The sequence below is a fragment of the Chelmon rostratus genome, chromosome 15 (genome assembly GCF_017976325.1).
Source record: "Chelmon rostratus isolate fCheRos1 chromosome 15, fCheRos1.pri, whole genome shotgun sequence".
Classification (NCBI taxonomy): domain Eukaryota; kingdom Metazoa; phylum Chordata; class Actinopteri; order Chaetodontiformes; family Chaetodontidae; genus Chelmon; species Chelmon rostratus.
Genome location: NC_055672.1, coordinates 21,822,761 through 21,846,345, shown reverse-complemented (window position 1 = coordinate 21,846,345; position 23,585 = coordinate 21,822,761). Strand labels below are relative to the sequence as shown.

The window sequence follows — 23,585 nt, the reverse complement described above, 5'->3', positions numbered from 1 at the left end:
TAAAGCAAACCCCAACATCTATTGCATTGAGGGATTTATACACTATCTGACCCTTACCATAATATACCTAATATGTATCCCCCTCTGTAGTTAAGGACAGTTACGTTTGGAAAACTTGCTCTTCAATGTTTTGCATACAAATTTCACTAATGCAGAAGCACTGCAGTCATGAAAGGTCTGCATTTGGCATCAGTTTCTTCATTTGTTTACTGAAGTCTTCTCCATAGATCTAAGAGCACATATTATTAACTGCTGATACAAAGACAGCATCATCTGGGCCTTTTTCATCATGTCTAAACATGCCATAAGCATGCTTGGACGTTAACTACTCAACTGCCTTGTTTAATAAAAAAGTAGAAAATCTTACACACTCATATTTCTACTAACATTTAATATAATTTGTCACCGACATGTCAAGTAAAGTATGTTGTAAAGACTAACCCTGGCTTCAGCGAGAATCTGGTCATGCATCAGTTCAGCAACCATTCGCCTCCCCGCTTTGTATTGGGGATTCTGGCGGTCAATGGTATATCTGTCCATAGTTTAGTGCCGGCCCTGTACATCTGGGGGCCCTAAGCAGGATAAAATTGGTGGCCCCCCCTCACAGTGTATATATGTGTATAAATATTTATAAAAACCAGCTGCTGTATGCAACCCTTGAGTATTTTATTGTACCTCCATCAACATGATGGTGAGCAGATTATTATTGAATTAAACAGAGTCACTGAAACACTTAAAGCTGTCTAATTGCTCTTGTCATTTTTTTCTTCTACTTTGTTTTTGTCTGAATCTTAATGTTCATATTGTGAAATGGCAATAACTGTGTTTGTCCACTAGGCAGCTCCAAACCTGCAGTATTAAATCACTACCTTTGATGTAGCAGAAAGATTAAGGATTCTACAAAAGATTAAAGTTTGAACAGATTTATTTTAAAAAATAAAAACCTGTGCAGGACCCTTGCAAACCAAATCGTCAGTAATTGGTCAGACAGATTAGCTGGCCACAGTGCTGGATCGCTCGGAGGTGGAGGAGCAGAGTTCCCGGGGTTGGAAGAAATGGAGGAAGAGGATGTTGGTTGGTCACGGTCACCAGCATCTTCAGTAGCAACCACTGGAGCTGTGGAGAAGAATAGTACAGTAGAATTTTTAGCCACTTGCGTACACACAATTTCATTTTCCAACAGAGATAAACATATTGTGGCAACAAACAAGAAACTGACCAACTGTATGACTGGAACCAGCCACAGGATGTGGCAACATGAGGAGGGTCAATGATGGTGGGCCTGATATGAAATAAGAACGTTAACATTTGCTGTTATTAGTTGTTTTCTTAATTTTGAAGTCTGTTCGTTTAAACCATTTTTTATCATAACTAATTCATACATAAGGTCAAGTTGTTGTAAATGAAGAGATTTATGATTGACCATACCTACCAGAAACATTTTCTCCAGAGCCAGGTGTTGTGGCAGAGTCATCTCCAGCTGCTGTCGAATCATCTCCAGCTGCTGTGCGGGACAATTATAATTTATATATGGAAAATGCATTACATGCAGAGTAGATAAAACAAGATATATCATACACGGTAAAACAAGTACAAGACAACACAGTGAATGATGATGATGATTAAAAAAAATACTATGATTAAAAAAAATACTTTTTAAATTGGCTCGAGCACAAGTAGCTATCAGTATAAAGGTTGCACTGTCAAAAGAGAAGGCAGGGGGACTCTTACCAGTGCCTCCATCATCTCTTGATGCTCCACCACCACAACCAAGTACTTAAGAATTGCTCCACCTGAGACACTAAAAAATATTTTACAAATATTGTTAACAGAAAATAGTGCTAAATATAAATTAATGTAGGTCCAGGGGGACAGATTGTACTACTATTTACATATAAATTACACTATTTACTGCTGAGTGTTTTTTACACTTAGATACAGTTGATCTTCTGACCCTGTCCTGCACAGTATGGAGCAGGTGAACACTGACCCTTTATAGATGGGTGGGTAGGTAGGTAGGTAGGTAGGTAGGTAGGTAGGTAGATAGATAGATAGGAAATACTGCCTAGACTGAAATTTGAACCATAAATGTATTTTTGCATGATCCACAGATATCTAATCAGCCATTAATAAATGGGTGATTCCTTTATCCCCTCACAGGCAAACAGCTGTTATCTTTTCACCGTAAACAGACCTTAAAATCAGCCAGGACATGTTAACTGCAGCAGTCTAGGACATGTAGCAGCTAGCCAGCTAACACAAGCAGCGTTTTAAGTGCCTCATTAAAAAAACGACATGTTTTTCGGCTAAACGACGTGGTACACATTACATTACTTAGCCTTACCTTGTCCTTGTTTTTTTTCTTCAAAATTTCTTTTTTTTTTCGTTTTTCTGCACCGGACGAGTATATCCTTTTGGACATCGTCGAAGGCGAGTTTCCCCTCCTAGCAAATCGCGATATCAGTGAGGGAGGGAGGGGGCAGTGTTTGGTGCGCGCTCGTCGCGCCTGCGTTACGTTTACGTATGCGCGTGTCACGGTCATTGCTGCCAGTGCCAGTCGGATTCAGCAGTCAGTTACTTCTTACACAAACGTTTTACAGACATCTTCCTAAGAAAAAATAAATGGGGGAAATTGTGTTTCTTCAGGCCGGTCACTGTGGAAACCAGATTGGTGCCAAGGTTAGTAAAATTATATTTGCCTTTTCAAAACTACATCAAGTCACTTTATTCAGAAACATCGTGTTATCTGCTTTTGGAGCCGTGCTTTGTGGCCGTAACGGTAAACGTTAACGTACGCGTCCCATAAACCACACCCTGGGAATATCAATGCGTGTCCTTTGAAAGAAAAATAACCCTTTAACGTTTGATCTAAACTTAATGACTTTTTGGGTTATATTTTGGACCGTAATGCGTCGAAGTATAGTTGAATTAAAAACAATTAATCACATTTTGTCTTGTTAAGATTTAACTAATGAAATAAGGCAGTCCGTCTGTAGTTGTATTAAACATGTTGAAACGATTAGGTATCAGTTTGAAGTTAAAGTTTGGCGAGATTTATGTTATGTTAACTTAAAATATAAACGGTTTTGTAATTGTTCCCGGTTCTCATTGAGGCCTATTTGGCAATGGTTTCTGAACAGCCCCGGCTTGTGCCTGGAGTCGGCGATGTTAGCAGTTCGTGATGTAGATGGGAGTATTCAAATTCATAACCCATGAGTCGCAGCCAATAGGGGGCCAGGCTGCGCGCGCCAAAGTCAGCACGGCGGGAAATTAGGGTGACCAGATGTCCCGCTTTGTGCGGGACAGTCCCGCATTTTAAATACTTTTCACACGTCCCGCAAATTGAGAAAATGTCCCGCATTTATTGACAGTGGCACTTGATTTTTTGAAATGCGGTCTCACCGTAGGCTATAATCTGGCGCTTATCAAACAGCTGTGTGTATGTGGTCGGGAGACGGGAGAGCTGTCATCAGGGGGCGGGGTGGGCTCTGTGATGATCTGTCAATCAAGCTAGACGCAGGTGCGCGCGCCCGGCGCAACAGCATCGCTTCGGCATGTAGCAGGAGACATGGAGGAGAAAGATGAAGGCACGACTCGTAAAAAAAAAAAAAGGAAATGCAGCTACAACAAAGAGTGGGAAATCATTTACTCCTCCTGGGTAAGACCAGTGCAGGGGGACTGCACCAAAGTTTTTTGTGATGTTTGTCAGAGCAAGTTTTCCGTTTCACATGGAGGTGAATATGATGTGAGACGACACCAACAGTCCAAGACTCACAAAAAACGTGTGGCTCAAAAGAACAGTTCCCACTCCATGAATACGTTCCTGCTGAAGCCCAAACAAGACTTCAACACAGATAAGGTGACAGCAGCTGAACTAACGAGCGTCCATATATGTATATGTACATCAGATTTTATTTATTTATCTATTGTTTTATGTAGGGCCAAATCTTTTACCTTGTGGCACCTTTATCACCACAAGGTGGCATTGTTCAGTAAATAACAGGTTAATACAGATAATTTAAAATGCATTTTTGGTGTAGGCCTAATTAGTCTATTACTGAGCTCCTTCTGCACCATTGTTTTTGTTCAGATTGTTTGATTTGATTTGTAGAGGCTATTGGTGAATGGAGCCTACTTCGGTAGCATACAGTACATCTTACTTGAATATGTGCTTCAGTATTGTTCTATTAGAACAAACACTTTAATAGTGTGGTGTTTATCTTTTATATCTTTTTGTGCCTTCAGTACCACAATGTGGCATTGCACAGTAAATAACAGGTTAATACATAATTTGAAATGCATTTGGTGTAGGTCTAATTAGTCTGTTCTTCTGAACTGCATGAGTGAGGTGAGCTCCTTACAGCATTTTTTTTTTTTTTTTTTTTTTTTTCAGATTTTTGGATTTGATTTGTTGAGCCCATAGGCAAATGGAGCCTTCTTCAGTAGCCTACATCTTGTACGTAAATATGTGGTTCATTATTGTTCAGAACAAACACTTTAATGTTGTGGTGTTTGGAGTTGAGCTAAGGTTTTGTTGTTATCTTACATGAACCTGGGAAAGTTGCATTAAAATAAAATATAATATACTTGAGCAGAATACAGGTAGATTTTTAAAAATTAATTATTGAAGACAACCACAACATCTTGGTGTCCCACATTGTCCCACTCAGATGTAGTCCCTGTCCCACATGTGGTAAATTGGGATCTGGTCACCCTACCTCCATGTGAAACGGAAAACTTGCTCTGACAAACATCACAAAAAAGCTTGAGTGACAGATCATCCCAGAGCCCACCCCGCGCCCTGATGACAGCTCTCCCGTCTCCCAACCACATACACACAGCTGTTTGGTAAGCGCCAGATTATAGCCTACGGTGAGATTGCATTTAAAAAAATCAAGTGCCACTGTCAATAAATGTTTATCTCAATTTGCGGGACGTGTGAAAAGTATTTAAAATGCGGGACTGTCCCGCACAAAGCGGGACATCTGGTCACCCTACAGGAAATTGAGATTCAAATGTTCATGAATCACTTTTTACATTAAACGGTAAATGCCTAACTACAACTTTGTCCATTACTGGATGTTGCAGAGTAATCAGTAAGATGAGTTTGCATATTTTAATATTTCTAATTTCCTGCAGTTTTGGGAGATGATCAGCGATGAGCACGGTATTGACCCAACTGGTACATACCATGGTGACAGTGACCTGCAGCTGGACAGGATCAATGTCTACTATAATGAAGCCTCAGGTAAGTCTAAAGCTGCTGTTTTCTTTTCCATAAGCTGCTGAGTCTTCTGTTTTTACTCAAATCTTATCTGTTTCTCGTAGGTGGTAAATATGTCCCCCGTACAGTGATCTGGAGCCAGGCATCATAGACTCTGTGAGGTCTGGACCTTTCGGCCAGCTTTTCAGGCCAGACAACTTTTTTTTTTGGTAAATTTTATTTTCTCTTTGTAACTTTGTCCAGAAATTGTCAACTGCTACTTGTTATGCACCCTTAGTGCTGCAAAGCTTAATCTTGATTCTTGTTTTCTAGGTCAGAGTGGTGCTGGAAAAAACTGGGCCAGGGGTCACTACACTGAGGGGGCAGAGCTGGTGGACTCTGTCCTGGATGTGGTGAGGAAGGAGGCAGAGAGCTGTGATTGCTTGCAGGGCTTTCAGCTCTCACACTCTCTAGGTGGTGGCACAGGCTCTGGTATGGGCACTCTGCTGATCAGCAAGATCCGTGAAGAGTACCCTGACCGCATCATGAACACGTTCAGCGTGTTACCTTCCCCAAAAATATCCATCACAGCTGTTGAGCCCTACAATGCCACACTATCTGTCCACCAGCTTGTAGAAAACTCAGATGAGACCTTCTGCATCGACAATGAGGCCCTGTACGACATCTGTTCCCCCACCCCCAAACTCACACCACCCACATACAGTGACCTCAACCACTTGGTCTCTGCCACCATGAGCGGTGTCACTACCTGCCTCAGGTTCCCTGGTCAGCTTAACGCTGACCTGCGGAAGCTGGCCGTAAACATGGTGCCATTCCCCCGTCTGCACTTCTTCATGCCAGGCTTTGCTCCCCTCACAAGCAGAGGCAGCCAGCAGTACAGATCCCTCACTGTGGCCGAGCTCACCCAGCAGATGTTCGATGTCGAGAACATGATGGCTGCCTGCGACCCACGTCACGGCCGCTGCCTGACAGCTGCCGCCATCTTCCGTGGCCGCATGTCCATGAAGGAGGTGGTCGAGCAGATGCTGAATGTGCATAACAAGAACAGCAGCTACTTCGTTGAATGGATCCCCAAGAACATCAAGACCGCCGTCTGCGACATTCCTCCCCATGGCCTCAAAATGGCTGCCACCTTCATCGGCAACAGCACAGCCATCCAGGAGCCGTTCAAGCGCATCTCTGAGGAGTTCACAGCTGTGTTCAGGCACAAAGCTTTCCTCCACTGGTACACTGGTGAGGGAATGGATGAGATGGAGTTCACCGAGGCAAAGAGCAACATGAACGACCTGGTGTCTGAGTACCAGCAGTACCAAGATGCCACTGCATAGGAGGAGGGAGAGTTTGAGGAGGAGGTTTAAACGTCCCTTTTTTTTTTTTTTTTGGTCAAAGTTCAATGACATGTTCTTGAAAACTCATCTGTTCTGGACTGCCTTCTCTTTATATCTTGCGTAATTTGTGTTTTTATCATGCTTGTATTTATCTTGTGTTATTTGTGTTTTTATTGTGCTTGAATTTATTCTTCCAAATAAAATGTATTATTATTATTATTGTTGTTATTATTGTCTTGTTGATGTTAATAAAAGTTCTGCATATTTGAAGTTTGCCTCCTGGTTTTATGACTCTAGTATAATAGACGTAGATAATAAGTAAATATAGGATCATTTCACATGCTCTCACTGTACATAAAGTGAGGCTGCATGACTGGTATTTTGCCAGATGAGGTAAAAGCACGTCCTACAGATAAGAAAATGCTTAAAGTAACTATTACTATTATGTAAGTATTATATTATTTTATTTGGAATAATTCTGTAATTAAGTGATGGTGGTCTATATGTAGCTAACAGGGCCTTCAATTAAAGTATAGCATGAAACAAACCACAAATGTTCATGTCAGTCTGCTCTGCAATCCAGGCTGGCATGGACCTCGGCAAATTACCGTATAATCCCAGAAGTTTATATACTACAGCACGAACACTACTGCCTCATTCTTGCCAGTGTGTGACTATTGGAATGGCTGAAATACACTACATCACAGGATAGCACAAGATGGAACGTCTGTTATTACCAGAACACCAGATATGATACGAATGATACTGATTTGTATGGGTTATTCACCGACACATTATACAGAAAATAGTCACTGCGTAACACCTCAACCAGCATTTCAATATGGTTGAATTGAATGTCATTGGATTTCTAGTTGTGGTCACTAGGTGGCAGTGTTGGCTAAGCAGCCATTCTTTTCCACAAGACATTCTTTTCTTCCCCCCGACGTGCTAGCTACTGATAAGATGTGTGTTTTTTCTGTGAGCTGATGTCTTACTTTTCCATTATTCACGCGGTTTAAATGTTAGAGCGATGATTAACAGTGGTCTGATTATTAAACCCAGACTATGAAAACGACCTTCTAACTTGTGAAGGGAACAATAGCAACTTTTGTCTGGCTAGCTGAAGACAGCTATGTGTATGCTAATAGTTACTGTGCATACGGGTTATGCAATAACACGAGGCATAATGTCTCATTAGGCCTCCTTAAACACTGTGTTTTGTTTTAGAAAAAATCTTTTGTATTCATTCAAAAGATGGGAAAATCATGGTCCCATCAGTTGCATACACTTTTTAAATCTTTCTGTATGAATAGAAAACACAGGTAAACTATAGCTAGCCTACAGTACTAAATGCTTGTCTCTTTTCGCCTCGTAGTTTCTGTCAACCCATCCATCTGAATCATCTAAATAAACCCAAAGGCACTTTTAAGAGCCATCTATCTATCTATCTATCTATCTATCTATCTATCTATCTATCTATCTATCTATCTCTATTTGTTAACTGTTTGTTGTAGTCTTTCTGCAAGAAAGAGCAGCCTCTGAAGCAGCGCCTCAAAAAGAAGCTTCAGAGGTTTGATGAAAAGAAGGAAGAATGGGGGTTGGCCGTAAGAAGAACCACAACGTGGCATCCATCAAGGATGAAACCATCATCATGGTTTGTACATATTTTTAAATGACATTAAACTGCTCAGATGATATTGGAAATATGTTCTGTAGTACACATGGAAAATTATGTGATCTTCAGTTATTTCTGAGTTCATAACAAAAATAACAACCTCTATTGTACTACAGCTTGTAAAATGTATACACTGCCACATATAAATGCATTTGCAACATTCATCTATTCACTAATAGAATCCCAAAGGTTTCTCTCTGTTTTGAAAACATTTAGAAATTTATCATTGTTGAAACTCAGGTTTCTAGTTATCTAAATGAAAAACGAGTGTTACAAATGTGATACGCCCTTATTGATAATTGTCCAAAAGTTTTGTTTTTTGCTTACATTTCATGAACTGTTCCTGTTTGCACATACATTTGTACACAAAAGTAAACCTCACCATGAAGTTAGATCATCCTAAATGGTCTTAGCATGGATGCTGTCCTCAGTAATGTCATATTTTTTGTCAATAATTAGTCTGTTTAGTTTGTTTTGTAGTTGCTATTCCATTTTTTTTTTCAACTGATAATACAAACTTGTGTCATTGCAGCTTGAGAAACTCCATTCTATTGACTGACTGATTTTGCCCAGGACTACCTACACAAAATAGGGTCATTTTATGAGTACCTTTGTGAAGGTGAGATGCATGCATTGTATGATATTATATTAGCCTTAGATATTTAGCCTTAGATACATCCAGATAAAACACACTCAAATAATTTCAAATGATTTTTCATTGTACACTTTGTCAGACAACTGACTCAAAACTGTTCTGCCTGTCCACTGCCACTGTTTTCATCTGTACAGTTATATATGGTTTGAAAGTAATGGACTCCATGCACAGCTCCAGTACTACCTGAACTTAAGGCAGCTATTGGACAAACTGCTTAATCCAGGTGTGTCTGACCATTGTGACTGCTGAGGTCAGACACACCTGGATTATTCAGTTTGCCCAATAATGTAAGACAGGAAATAAAGGAGCTGCCTTACGTTAAGGAAGTAGTGGAGCTGTGCATAGAGCATGTGCATAAATTTGGGGATGACAGTATAATGTCTATTTTGATAGTGAACTACTGACATAATGCACAGATTTGACCATTGATAGTCTACCTTCCTGAGATTCAGAACAAAATACTACTACTACCCAAGCAGAGCTAGAGATGCAAATGGACCATTAATAAAAAAAATACGAATTAAAAGAAATCCATTAATTATTGGTTGAATATTTCACACAACATATTCTGCTACCTTGGAGGCATGACGTTTAAAGTTCACCGCACACATATTAGTGTGCACTAAATAGTTTAGTTTAAATTCTCACACTTGATGTCATTTTTAAGTTGATATGATACTCTGCTATTGTCCTGTATAAACAATATAATAATGTAATATAAAACTGGATAAAATAGAGCTTTCTTTATTCAAAAGGGACATTTTCACACCATATTATTATTGTTCTTCAAAAGTCACAGTGGTTGACAATAAAATATATAAATGGCAATAATGGTAGGAGTAATGTGCATGTGTGGCATTCAGGGGGTGAGAGAAATTGTCCATGATACTGAAAGTTTTCCTCAGCATCCTCCTCTCTCAGCCAACTAGGGCTCCACTCCCAGGACAGGAGCAGCTGATGAGTTTGAGTCTGTTAGCATCAGCTTTCAGAACAGGACGCTGACCATAGACTATGTAAGGGACAGGGTGATATTGAATAGATGTCTGCCACTTGACAACAAGGCAGCTCTCACGACTAATTGGGCATGGGACGCAAGCTTAGATATTATCAGCCTGTAGCTGGCCACCTCTGGTGAGGGTATATTGTGTTAAAGGCCAAAACACCCCATGAGCCAGAGCAGCACCACTGATGATGCATTCCATAAATTCAATTTACCCCAAAACTTCTCCAAATCTATCCTTCCACTATACTATATATGCTCGCACAAGGATATCAACATCTCATCCTGTGTTTTTTGAATCAGAAGAGTCCAAAAAAATTGTAATCTAAAGTGAACACAAATCTGGTTGACATTTTACAACTTGTTTAACTGCACAGGTTGGACCCAGGATTCAGAGGACAATGGGGAGGGGGTATTTACAGTGTACCTCACACCCTGTGACCCACTGGAAGGAACAAGCCAGGTGAACATGGAGACACGAGTGGAGCAGACGAACATGGATGGACAGGCGAACACTGAGAGACACATGGAGCAGACAAACTTGGAGGGACAGGCGAACACTGAGAGACACATGGAGGAGGCAAAAACCGCGAAAAAGTCATGTACATACTCATGTTTGTAGCATATTAAATTGGTATTCTCATGTCTGCTGATTATCGATTTCTCATTATCTCTGTTTATTAATACATTACATACAATTAAGGAGTAGTGTCAGCTTTTAAAAGATATATGAGTGAACTATGATCTTTTATTGCAGTGGCGACAAGACATTTGCCAGAGAGGAAGAAGCTACAAAAATTAAGTTTAAATTATTCCTGTTTGTTATCCTTACAGTACAAACCAATCATTTAATAATTTGTCTTTGGCAGGATCTTGGATAATGGTTCACTGGTTAACTGAACTGTATTTCCTGTATTTCAAAATTGCCCAGCCCATGGTAATCGTTGAGGCACAATGCTGTGGAGGTCTTTGGAACAAGAATGATTATCGGTGACTTGAGGCATGATGGGACTCTGGCAAGGGACAGTGAGATGTTGAATATGTCCGTCAGGACCTCAGACACTACTAGGCTGGATTACTACATGTCTTTATTATCAGCAGGGGAAATCCTTGAAAATGCTTGAATTTTAATGTGGTATTTTTAAGGTTTGGAAGGTGCTTGAATTTTGAATTAAGTGCTTGAAAGTACTTAAAATTTTAATGGCATTACTCTGATAAGAAATTGCTAACTGACTGAGCGAGTCAGAGGGAACTTAATTGCTTTTAACTTCTGCACAAAATGAAAACGACTCCATTCAAACCTCGTTGTGTGACATATTTTGACCAGCTGATTGGCCACAGCTCCAAACCAGCTTTCATATTCCGAAACACACCTTCTTTACTGGCGTTACAAACAGAAGAGCTGGCATCATCCTGTTTATTTCTGGTAACACTCTCTCTAGTTTTAATGGCCTCTACATTATTGTTACAGTGTTGCTGTCACAAAAGATGTTTTTTGTTGTTGTTGTTGACTCCAACTGCTTACTTAACTAGTGACTTCCTGTTTACATGTTATATACATACCCTGTTGACATTAAATCTTGTATGTTTTACGATTACTCACCTGGCTACCACAGTACTATATCTTATGTTGCATTTTCAATTAGATTATATTGTACTTGTATATTTTAGCCACTTCACTATTGTATATCTTATACTCTGAAAAGATTTTGTTTAACTCACGTTTTCTTTATACATATATTTTCCAACTTATCTAAAACAGCCCAATGGGAGAGAGAGTTCAAAGATGTTATTACGTCACCACAATGGTTTGTGCTAAAGAACTTTAAGTTAAACTTGTGAGGCATATAATTTGTGTTGAGACTGTCATACTGTTGTGATTTTAACTTAATGTTGTGGTGTGGTTTTGTTCAGCCTCTGCAGTGTGTTTGGAGTAGGGTGTGAACTGGGAATCCAAAATAAAGATCACGTGTTTTTTTCCGCCTGCCGAGAAACAACGCCCCCTCGTGGAGCAGGGCTGTATGGCAAAAATAACAGCACTTCAGGGCCAAACCATTCACTTGACAACGAGGCGATGCGATCTCAGACGATGAAAATTCTGTTGAAAATATCACTCAACTTAATATGGTTGAATGAATAAAATCGTAATTATACCAAACACATACAATTAAAGGTGCTCCACCACAAACATTTTGGCAATATTTCTGAGTGCTGGTGTGTTCCCCGTGCATTGAAAAGCAGTGGTGTGGTCCAATAGTATTGAAGGCAAAGCTTGAAAACGGGTTTGTTTTCACCGAGAGGAGGAAGAGTTGCTAATATTCGCAGCTGCAGCACCGGTTTTAAAAACGGTTGCAACATTTAATTGTGTATCTGGTTGGTGTTCTGACAGCAGCTTTCTTAGCTCGCCATGGCTCTGTGCGGGGGTGTCGGAGCCATGGCTTTGCCCAGCGAGCTTATTGTTCACATATTCTCCTTTCTGTCCGACCGAGACAAGCTCCGGGCCTCGGCCGTGTGTTCACGATGGAGGGAGTGTCTCTTCTACCCCGCGCTGTGGACCGAGCTGAAACTGCGAATAGGTGGCGGTAGTAACGGCGGCGGTTCCAGCTCCGAGGAGACGTCGAGACTGGAGTTCCTCATGCGGAAGTTCGGTTCTTTCGTACGGGAGCTGCAGCTGGAACTCGCACCGGTGGAAGGCTACCTCGGTCCTCTCAACAGCGACCCGTCGTCCACCAGGATGGACCAGCCCCCCGGTCCCGATAATGACCCGCAGCTCTCCGAGCGATGGAGAGACGCCATGGCCACCTACTTGGACCAGGTGCTGTGTGTGTTCAGCAGCATCCGCAACAACAGGTAACGATACCGTCAAATTCGCCCCAAAATTTCTTTCGGAATATTTGTTTTTATTCAATTTAAAGAATTCACATGGAACCCACTCCTGTTTAGTAATTTCATGCTAGTAACGTTATTTGCTGCGTCGCATTAAGCTAGCCGCTAGCTAGCTTAGTTAGCTATAAACAAACCCTGACATTAGGAGTTACGTAAGCGGGTCATGTCTTTGCAGCGGAGTTTGTAGCTAATGTTATCTTAATACCTCCAAAGACATCGTTGATATAACAGTATATTAGTGCTGAGTTTAACATGCACAGCCATCAAATAATGTAACATATGGTGTATGCGTCAGGGTCAATGTCACGTCAAACGCTTGCCTGCATTTCTTTTGTTGCCTGTTCTGTTTTCTGTGTTACATTGGGGTCTTCATACCAATAGATACAATGCAGCACTGGTGGTGGCTAGAGAAGGCTTTGTTGGCTGTGACTTGCTGATATCAGCACTGACACACATATAACGTTACAGTGTATGTGTATATACATTAACTCTGGTGTGTAGCTGCACTCTTGACCCATGTGCTATATTGTCCACAAAATCTAGCTATTTGGTCAATGTGTGTTGTGGAAGTTACTATTCTGTCTAAAACTTTTTCTGAATGTTAAGATCCCTGCATCCAGTGCAGAACTGTCTGTCATACCTTCTCCCACATTCTCTATTATCCTCTACAGTCCTTTGTAGTATTGAAATAGCACCCATCCAAAGCTGTGCAGTGCATGTCTTGGCACTGCAGAGAGGACTGAAACATATTCGGTTGTCTGACTTCTGGTCACAGAGCCTTTTCCAACATTTTCCCTTCAGAAACCTACTTACGAACCTAACCTGTGCCCAGTTCTGTGCTGTACACTGCACACATCCAGATGTCAGTATACATACAGAATTTCCTGAGTTTTTAAATGTTTTATCATCAGATAATATTGGAAGCTACCTTAAATTCAGAATTTGGAAATTAGCAAAGGTTGCAGTGGTTGGTGCATGGCTTTCATCCTTTCCCATAGAGCTGCAATGATTCATTAATCAGTTGTCACTAGTATAAAATTAATCAGCAACTATTTTGATAATCGATTTATTTGCATGAGTAATTTGTAAGAAAAAAGTAGCAATTCTCTCATTCCAGCCTCTTAAATGTGGCTGTTGTCTGGTTTCTTTATTCCTCTGTGACAGTAAACTAAATATTTTGGGTTGTGGAAATAACAAGACATTTGACAGCGTCAACGTTGGCTTTGGGAAACACTGATCCACATTTTTCACCATTTTTCTGACATTTTACGTGCCAAACAACTAATCGGTTAATCGAGAAAATAATCAACAGATGAATCGACAGTGAAAATATTAATTAGTCATTAATTTCCTAAAACAACCAAATGTCCTGATTTCTTCATTCTAAGGATGTCATAAAGATAAGTATGACACTAGGATTCAGATCTAGTCTATGTTGGAACTCAAATAGGTCCACCTGTTTGCAATTTACCTTTTAACCCTTGCTAAAATATGAAGTTGATGAGGTAAAACATTTAGTATATTGTCTTTGTGCTGTTTTCAATGAGTATATGTCAGAAAGAATTAGCAAATGATCACATTCTGGGTTTTTTTTCCATGTTTTAGACAGCATCCCAAATTTTTTGAAAGGGTTGTACGTGTTCAAAATAACAAAAATAGATAACTTATTCTTCCTTTGATTATCAGGTTTGCATACTAAGTAGTTGCACATGAGACTGCTGGTGGTTTCTCTGCAGAGGCATTTTGTGAAGCTTAGCTCTCAGCGGATTTGCAGGAAACGGGCCACATGAAACGTACACAGTACCTAGTAGGTAGGGCTGTCATGTGTGGCTGCATGTTTTAGGTGTGGTTGATAATCCCTTAGCACAATTTACACTGATTTTCCTAACATCATTGTCAGAACAGACGCAGACAGTCTGTTGTGTCTGGGAGCCTTGTGGCCTTTATGACTACCTTGACTGCTTTTAGAAGCATCAACTTTTGGCATATAGTCTGCGGCTTGATTGTTGCCAGGTACCAGATTGGTGCGGGGATATTAAGCAGTGCAGCAGTGTAGGGTAGCCATGATTCTGTCATGATAGGAGGCAGCCCAGCAATATACAGAGCCAGGCCTAGATTAGATTGCACAAAATGGCTACAGTGTGGTAAAGAGGTAACCCCCATTCTGAACTTCCTTGGATTGGAAATGGTTAAGCTTTCTACCTAGTCTAGCTCCTGTTGCTCCCATTGAATATTCTCATAAACCCCTTATGCACTATGTGTGATAGAACCAGATACACAACTTACAGCAGTAATGACTTCAACAAATGTTTACAGAGCAAACAGATGACAGTGAAACCATCCTTTCAAGGTTATTGTGATATGACTAGGTTAGGGTTTTCAAATGTATTGCTAAGTTGACTGGTTAGCATAGATTAATCTAGTATTGAATGCTTTTTTGTTTCTTTTCTGTGTCTTAAACTTCTCTCTCACTTTTCCACTAGAAACCTGCAGAAGCTGAGTTTGTATGGAGACACCTGTGTTCTCCAGCAGGAGGGACTATTGGACAGCATCAACCTGCACCAAATTCACCAGGGAGACAAAAAGATCAATGAGTAAGCCTGTGCATAGCAACATAAGTCATTTTCTGTTGGCTGTTAAAAATGGTTAGATTCAGTATTTGTGTCTGTGCATGGAGTTGTTACTTGCATTGTGAATAGAATTTACCTTATATAGAACTGCAGCGTAATATTTTATCTGCAATTGGCTGATCGCAGAATGAATGGACTAAATAATATTTGTTGTCCTTTTGATATTCTGTGGACGTTTATATGGGAGAGTTTTATTTACAAAATGGCACTGTTGGCTTGGAATTGCAAACTGTGTTGTTTGGTGCTTCAGACTGCCAATTTAAAAAAACTGGTAGATGTTCATAAGATAGTTTGGCACACAACATCTGCAGCATCACCACGCCACACTAACTTGTCCAAATTAAACACACCCACTGAATGTGACCAGCTGTCCGTCAACAAACTGTTGCTTTAATGTAGCCTTGCGCGCTAAGGAGCAGCAGAGTCTGTGGATCCCAGTCTCTGTTCAGGAATAGTTTAGAGACTGAGAACTGCACATCATGATGTATCTTGGCCCTAATAGAACATTTTTAGAATCAGTGGTCAATTTCAAATCTGAATTTATCCTTTTGCCAATACTCCAACTGTCATCAGGTTTAACCCAGCACAGGCACATAGTTGTGTCAGGAGCCATTTAAATTTACACTGCCCATTTACTGTCCTGAACAGTAGACAGATCATTGCCAATTTTGGTGGCCTTTACTTTTGATATCGCAGTATTTCTCATTCATAGCAACCAGTGTTGGGTTGGTTTTTTTTGCAAGTCGGTGGTAGTCAGGTGGGTGGCATCATATGAAAATGCCAATGCATACCTTTTTTGTTGGACAACTCGGGGGGATTTTAATAGACATAATCTAGATTATGTCAGACTGTTTTTATGATCCTCAAATTAGCCAAATAAAATGTGTTGACAGACAGACTAGCCAATTATACCTTGTTTGTTAAGTAGGTGTTTGAATTGACTTATCTAAATTCAAGGCCACAAGAGAGTTAAATAGGGTGAAAACTTGTGTTTGGTTTAATTGGTCTTATCCAATGTTAAATATTACGTTTTCTCACTGCAGTGTTTTAACTGTTGCACATCTTTCTTTTTGAAATACAATACAAATGTATATCCTAATCTTGATCCTGTTTTTCTTTCTTCACTCACAAGGTTTTTTCAGGATGAAATTTGCCTTAGATTTGATTTGAACTGGCATAAACAGCTCTCACGCTGTCTTAAATTTAACTGGCAGGAAGCCGTAGTCAATCTGGTAAAGTGAACTGAAGCTAATTAGCCTTATCCCTCTCTTCATTACCCTTCCCCTGTGCTCTCTGCAGAATCCAGCAGTTGTTCATGGAGTTGTTGTCTAACAGCAGGCAGCTGAGGTGGTTGTCTTGTAGCTTCATGCTAGGTCTGGTGACTCCCTGCTCTTTAGCCTGCCTGTCAAATCCTTCAGCTGAGACCCTGCAGCACCTCAGTTTACTGGACCACCAGCTGGGTATGTTTGAGTGGGATCTGTTTGTCTGTAACTGTGCGAACGCAGTTGAGAAACTAGTTGGATTAAATCAGTTTAAATCCATGACACCTCTTCTGAATTTTCCTCAGGTCCCCTCATCTCACCCTCAGAGCTGGATCGTCTATCTAATCTTCATTCTGTGGCTCTAGATTTCTCTGATTTGACATCTGAGCTTTGTGGTCTGCTAGCCTCTCCACGCCGAACTCCGCTGCATCGCCTCTCCCTGCTGCTCAATGGCGCTGCCCTGGAGTTCAAACCATTAGAAGGGACCGCTACGGAGGACGATTGGAAGGCATTGGTAATGCACAAAATTGCTTTGTTTCTCAGTCAAATGATTCCAGGTCAGCCTCTTGCTCTGTTTGATGACAAGATGTGAATGTTGGCTGAAATGCCAATGCCAGTCAAACAGTTACACTGCCACTTTCCTGCTCTCACCGCTGCTGCCTCCAGCTTTGAATGAGTGTAAGTCTCCTTGTGTACATCCTCCCCAGGTTCGTGTGAGTGCCAACCTGCGAGTGTATATCATGGCCCTGGAGGTCGACAGCTCAGAGCTCCTCAGGGTCCTAAAGCCTAGCCTTCCACTGGAGCGTCTCCACCTCGACAGTTACAATACACTGGTGTCGGACGCCACATTGGAGCTCATCTCTCAGCAATACAACAAAACGCTGACTCACTTCCTGCTCCTGAGGGATGACCCCGATTTCCCTGACCTCAGCATCAATCGCAATGAAGATCCGTTGGTCCTCTTGGCATGGAGATGCACTCAGCTGGCTGTACTGGTGATACATGGTGAGTTAAGCCTGTTGCTGTGGGGATAAACAGTAAAGTGACTTCAGGTTCTGGTCTGTACTGGGCTAACCTTATGATGGCAAACTCAAGTACCTCAAGAAATTTGAACTTACTGGAATTGATGTGAGCTAATTTTCAGTGGCCTGATAATTGTAGATGTTTAGATAATGAGTTCTTTTGCAAAGCCAAATGCAACCATGGCTGACCATGGCTAGCCACTACACCAACCGTTTAACCTACAGTCATTGTTTTTTCTTTGTTTGGCCACTTGGGAGCAGTCCAACAGACACAGAAAAACATGAGCATTCATTTAAAGTTATTTTTCTGGCCACCCGATAGATTGAAGTCACTCAGCTCTCTTTTGCTTTCCGCCAACGCCTGAAAAAAATTTTGGCTCATTCTCTGCTAAATGCTATATTCCTGAAATAGTCACTTATTTTGTCTGGTGGTGTTTGGTCCCATGCTGGTTGCATACAGTTGTTTTATTTTTACTGAAAACCACTTCCTGTTATGTCACAAAAATAAGGCTGATTGGAGCGGTGGGAGTTGCTGCCAGCAAAAAACAAAACAATGACCTGAAAGAAGCCATAAATCTTTGTAGCACTGAGAGTAGCGGCAGCGTTGAGTGGATATACTTTGTGGGTTTGTCACTATGAGAGACTTGTCTAACATTACACATCGTTTCACCCATTGGTAATGTGGCGCTGCAACGTAATCCCTCCGGGCATTTGCACACCATTAATGTATGGCCACTGAAAGTCTTTGTTTTTGCTACTGAAAGGTGCAGATCGTTATTTTAAGTGTCTGACAACATCATGGAACAGAGAACTTTTGTTGAAGACTAAATTCCTTTTTATTTAACCAGCTGCTATATCGCTCTCAACAAAGCCACCAGACTCAGTGTACAGAAACAGTCATTCTATCATCATAAAGCACACTTCATTCAAACTTGACATTAACAAAATAAAACTTACCAAAACCAGCTTGTTTTATCTCTCCATAGTGAATCACCACCAGCTCTAGATTTGTTGAAATAAATTCTTAATTCACAGAGGAGGAGAAGGAGAGGAGCGAGAGAGGGGGCGACATCGATAAAGCAGTCAGGGCAAACAGCACGTGTCTGACTTCTAACAGATTTTCCCAGCAAAAAAAAAACAGCATTGCTGAAGTGACAGATAGTTGTGATGTAGCTTTTGTATGTAGGAGCTTTTCCAGCAGCAGGTCAAGGGTAGCTTGTCTGCGCTGGCTATCTTGAAAGTTCCATCTGGCGATGATGTGAAGAGCTGATAAGCGGGGAAAAAAACCAATCGTAATTATTGTAAATGAGAAACCACATGTAGTTTTTCATTTACCCAACGTATTGTCATATATTATGTCATGGTATGTGGATGGTAAAGCTGCATAGGGTATTATTATAGTGTATTATTTATCCTTAGAGATGACAAGGTTAGTCCTACCTCCCTGAACACATCTCTCTCTCTGCAGGCTACACTGTATGGTCCCATAACTTGGTGGCCATCTCTCGGCTGCGAGGCTCCAGTCTCCGTGTCCTGACTGTCTCCGAGGAGAGCATCGACTTCGATCCTGACCAGTCGGTGTGCATGGAGGGTGACCCGGTCCATAACCTGGTCAAGGAGGTTTCACTGGGCCTCGGCCGTGTCTGGCACCCTTGCCTGGATTCCAGCCTGGTTTTGTCCGAACCCACCCAGCACTTCCACCGCGAGCTGCACGCCTTCAGCATGGGCATGTAGGCAGGGATGGCAAATCCAACACATCACAGCTTAAACTGTGTCAAGACCAGGCCAGACCAACCAAGTCTTAGTCAACTCAGACCTCTGTACCAGGCCAAAACCACTGAATCTTAAGTCTATGAATTATAATGAATTAATTATGAACTGATGTGTGCTGATTGTTTTTATTTTACTTTTATATTTTGCATTTCTTTCACAGGAGTTTTAGCACAAAATTAAGTCCTACTATTTCCGAAATGATTACCTTTTTTCTATCTTTGCCTCTTTAGTGTAGTTAGCCAGTTTTGGAGAAACAGGTTCAATCTTTTGATGTTTTAAATACATTTTCCAATGAAGACTACCCAATTAAAACGGATATTCTGAGGTAAATCTGATATTCATTCAGTTTGAAGTCAAACCAATCTGTGATCTCTGACCACAGACAGATTTGAGTCATGACCTTTTTAAATTTGTCTGCTTAAACAGGTCATCCTGCTTTTTCAAATGCCCTCTGGTCTGGCATGACCTGGTCTGGTCTGGTCTTGATCAACAAGTATTCAGAGCTCGATGTCTCTCCTTCACCATAATAACCTCCAGAGCCTCTGTAAAACGTATCTTTGATTTGTTTTTGTTTTGTTTTTTTTTTCGTTTTTATTTTACTGCTTTTCACCTCTCCCCGCTCTGTGTATAACCTTGTTTTTCCTGTGTGGTGGTTCCCTTGCCTGTATCGGCTTTGTGTGTATTTAGATACAGATATATTATTATCCTGCTCACCACTAGAACAGGACAGGCAGGTGGGTTGAGTGATGGACCGGTGGGATTTAGGGGGAGAATGTGTGTTCACTAAAGCTGCAAGCTTTAGTTTGAAAGTATTTTTCTTTCTTTCTTTCTTTCTTTTTTTTTTTTTTTTTTTACCTTTGCTCTGTGTCGGTCTGTCTGTCTGCTCCACTCTAGCATAAAGTTGGAGTTTGTTAACTAACCGATCAATCACATCCTCTGTAACAAGACCATAGCTGCTTCTGCTGTTGCTCTGAAAGAGCACCATGTGCGCTTGTCCACTACTTTGAGAGCCTTGCCAGCAGGGTGGGTATCTACATTGTAATGTGGCAGGTGCTCATAAGTTTTAATTCTGTTTTCAGCAACAGCCATGTCAGTGCTGCGACTCAGATTTATGACCATTGTAAAGTGAGTGGTGTTTCAAAGCCAAATGGTTTTATTCATGATTTTGAGCACCTTAGTGATGGTGTTCCGGAGAACATTGTTACATGCTTGCAGCCAGCACACTTCCCACCCTGCCCACCTGTCGACTTGTCGGGAAACCTCACTAGTCAATTAATTAGGGAGCCTCGTCTTCTGACCAATATTTAGAGCCAAATTATGATATTCAGCCCATCACAATATAACGCACCTGTACTCTGTTCTGTTTTGATCTGTAGTGAGCTGGTTGTAAATCTTTGCATCTTTTTTTCTATATTCAGTGTGAATATAGATACCCTTGCTCTTCTCTAGAGGTCAAGACTTTCTGACTAGACTGCTAGTTCCAAAACCCTTTGGTATGAAAATGTCAAGTCAAAGAAAAGAACTGGAGTGTGCGTCATAATATGAAGGGCTCTGAGATTTAAAAATCCTCAAGTAGTTATGCATTATTCTAAAGAAATTCTACGTTTTCATATTATATATATATATATATATCTGTGTTTTGAGAAATCTCTGTGAATACTTCCGAGTTCATGGTGAGGCCACAACAACACCAGTATTCTGTAGGCACAGCTTCCTAAGGTTTTGCAGTCATGTCAGCACTTTTGTTGGCAGGAACTAGTTTTTCTCATTGGTGGATCTCTTGTTGTGGAGTAAAGCTTTTCATGATAAAGAACAGGGAAAAGAAAAGGGTGTACTGAATGTAACTTAACACTCGTTCTGTCATTCTCTTGGCCAGTCAGGTTCTTGTTTTATATTGAAGGCTTACTGTATAGCTGTATTTGCCACAGAAATTTGGCAGATGAGTATCTTGCCACACTTTCCACTGCCGACCAGGCCTGGTTATTTTTCCTAGAACTGGCACCTACAACACAACAAGGTTTTGGGTCATGTGGCGTATTTCTGTGGTGAAAATTTTCTGTCAGTCTCAGGTAGGCTTGTAACATCACTATGACCAGGACAGTGGTGGTGATGATGTCGAGTGCGGTGTATGAAACAATCAGTGTGAGATATTGTCTGTTTTCTTTTTTTTTTTCTTTTTCTTTTTTTTAATTTCCTCTTGAGTCACAGTTGCCTTGGAAACAGCCCCTTGTTTTCTGGATACACTTGTTGTTGTTGTTATTAATGATGTTTAGTATCCTGCCATCGGATAAACCCTCGCTCTGCCTTGGTTGGGGGCGGGTCAGCAAACCTAATCATACATTTGTTTTCAAAGATTAAGGTTGATAAAGACTACAGGATGGCAAAACGATCTGCTCATTGCACGTGTTTAATATCTCCAGCAGATGTTGTGGGGGACAGAGTATAGCTGTGGAGTGGAAGAAAATCCATGCTGTTGATAGAGAAGCTGCTGGGCCCAGCTAGTGTCTGACCTGAATGTAGTCAGTTTTCTGGAGTGAAAAGACTTCTGTTTGGCACAGTGGATTTTGTCTGGCTGTGCAACTGGCTTTCATTAACTCGAGTGAAGGCATTACTTTGATTGAATCATAGTCGCCTTTTCGTAGTCTAATTATTACTTGAGGGGATGCCTTTGCCCTAATAAATGAAATCCGTGTTATTGAGGCTCTGTGGACGTACAAGCATGCCATGTTCAGGGCACAAGCCATGCATTGCCGACCAAATATCTTGTGCTCCACAAAAACCGAGTTCTGAATATGACGTGGGCCAAGTATGTTTACATCTGATGCTCCAGTGTTGTGGCGGCTGTGGTACGCTGGTGTCATTTCCTGAGGCGAGATGGGATTTTACCAGGAAAATCAAAGTTAGGTTGGGGCTGTAGAGCACCTAACTTTTAGAAGGAACTACTGTCAACTAGCCATTGAATGGAAAGTAACGTCCCCCCTCCCCCCAAACGGCTTCAGCTCAGTTACTGTTGTGCACACCATGGCACTTTCGAGGTCGGGGCAATGACATGGCAGACTGTGAAGGTCCATTTCAGGGTCTTGAGTTTACATGGCTGACCTGGAATTTATTTTTACTTTTTTCCATGGAATGATTTGGAACCAGAGTTGTACAGTGTGCCAGCACTTTGCTTGGTTGCGATTGAACTGGTTCTATTGGTGGGCCTGTGGTTACCAAATGTTTGCTCATCTGTCAAGGGACCTTGATGGTTTAGCCATGATAATCTCTCTAGTCCTTGGTCCATATCTCAGGATAAAGGCACTCTGGTACCAAGAGTTTCTTTTAAAGGCTGCCTGTGGCTGTATATAGAGCTGTACACTCACACTCTCAGAGGGGATAGCGATACCAACATAACACATTCAGACCAAAATATGTTGGTTTTTATCTTCCTCCTCCCCAACTCCAGTTTGTCATGTCATCTCATTTTTTTAGAGCTCAACTTTAGTTCTTTATGTGAGAGATTTCTGATGTCATAAGTTTATGTTGTGTAAGGCATCACTTAATAAGGAGGGGAAAGTCACAGCAATCTACAGTGTAACGTAGACCATCTGAGCTGAGCAAACGGATTTTTACAAAAAACTGATTTTAAAAAGCTGATTTAACAAACTCCACCCTCACCCACCATGTGTGCTTCCTCGTCTGTTTCCTGTCTCAAGCCCCCACATGTTATTGGCCCCGCACTAGAAGTCAGATCCCACTGTTTGGGCAGTCCAATTTGGCCTTTGTGGCTATGTTTCTGTACAGAATAAAAGAAGGGGCCTGCCAGATAGACGTTTGGCTAGAGCACAATGAAATTTTCATTTAACCATAATGTACCCATTTGGAAAGTGTATAAAAAGTTCTGTTCTAATCAGTAAAATTCCAGTCTTCTGCTCCAGAACAAATTCTTTATCGAAAGTCAGTGTTTCGATGATTTGTGATCATATGAATATTTTAGGAAAATTAAGACCACAACACTGGATAGTGAAAGCTGATGTAGACAACATGCATGAGAGCAGAAAGGCATTGCAAAACAATGTCTTCTTTATTATTGCTTCTGAACCGGAACATACCTATATTTTAGTGAGAATGGCACGGAAAGAGCTCAGCGT

At 41.0% G+C, this 23,585-nt stretch overlaps 1 protein-coding gene and 1 pseudogene across 1 annotated transcript; both read left to right on the top strand.

Moving 5' to 3' along the window:
- Nucleotides 1-2,622: 2,622 nt before the first annotated feature.
- Nucleotides 2,623-6,552, top strand: LOC121618027 (annotated as a pseudogene).
- Nucleotides 6,553-12,198: 5,646 nt separating this feature from the next.
- LOC121618026 (F-box only protein 33) lies at nucleotides 12,199-20,220 on the top strand. Its single transcript, XM_041953265.1, has 6 exons — nucleotides 12,199-12,732; nucleotides 15,252-15,362; nucleotides 16,698-16,858; nucleotides 16,966-17,174; nucleotides 17,368-17,665; nucleotides 19,151-20,220. Exons 1-6 carry the CDS (start codon nucleotides 12,290-12,292, stop codon nucleotides 19,414-19,416), a joined length of 1,488 nt encoding a protein of 495 aa, XP_041809199.1. The 5' UTR covers nucleotides 12,199-12,289; the 3' UTR covers nucleotides 19,417-20,220.
- The last annotated feature ends 3,365 nt before the right edge of the window (nucleotides 20,221-23,585 follow it).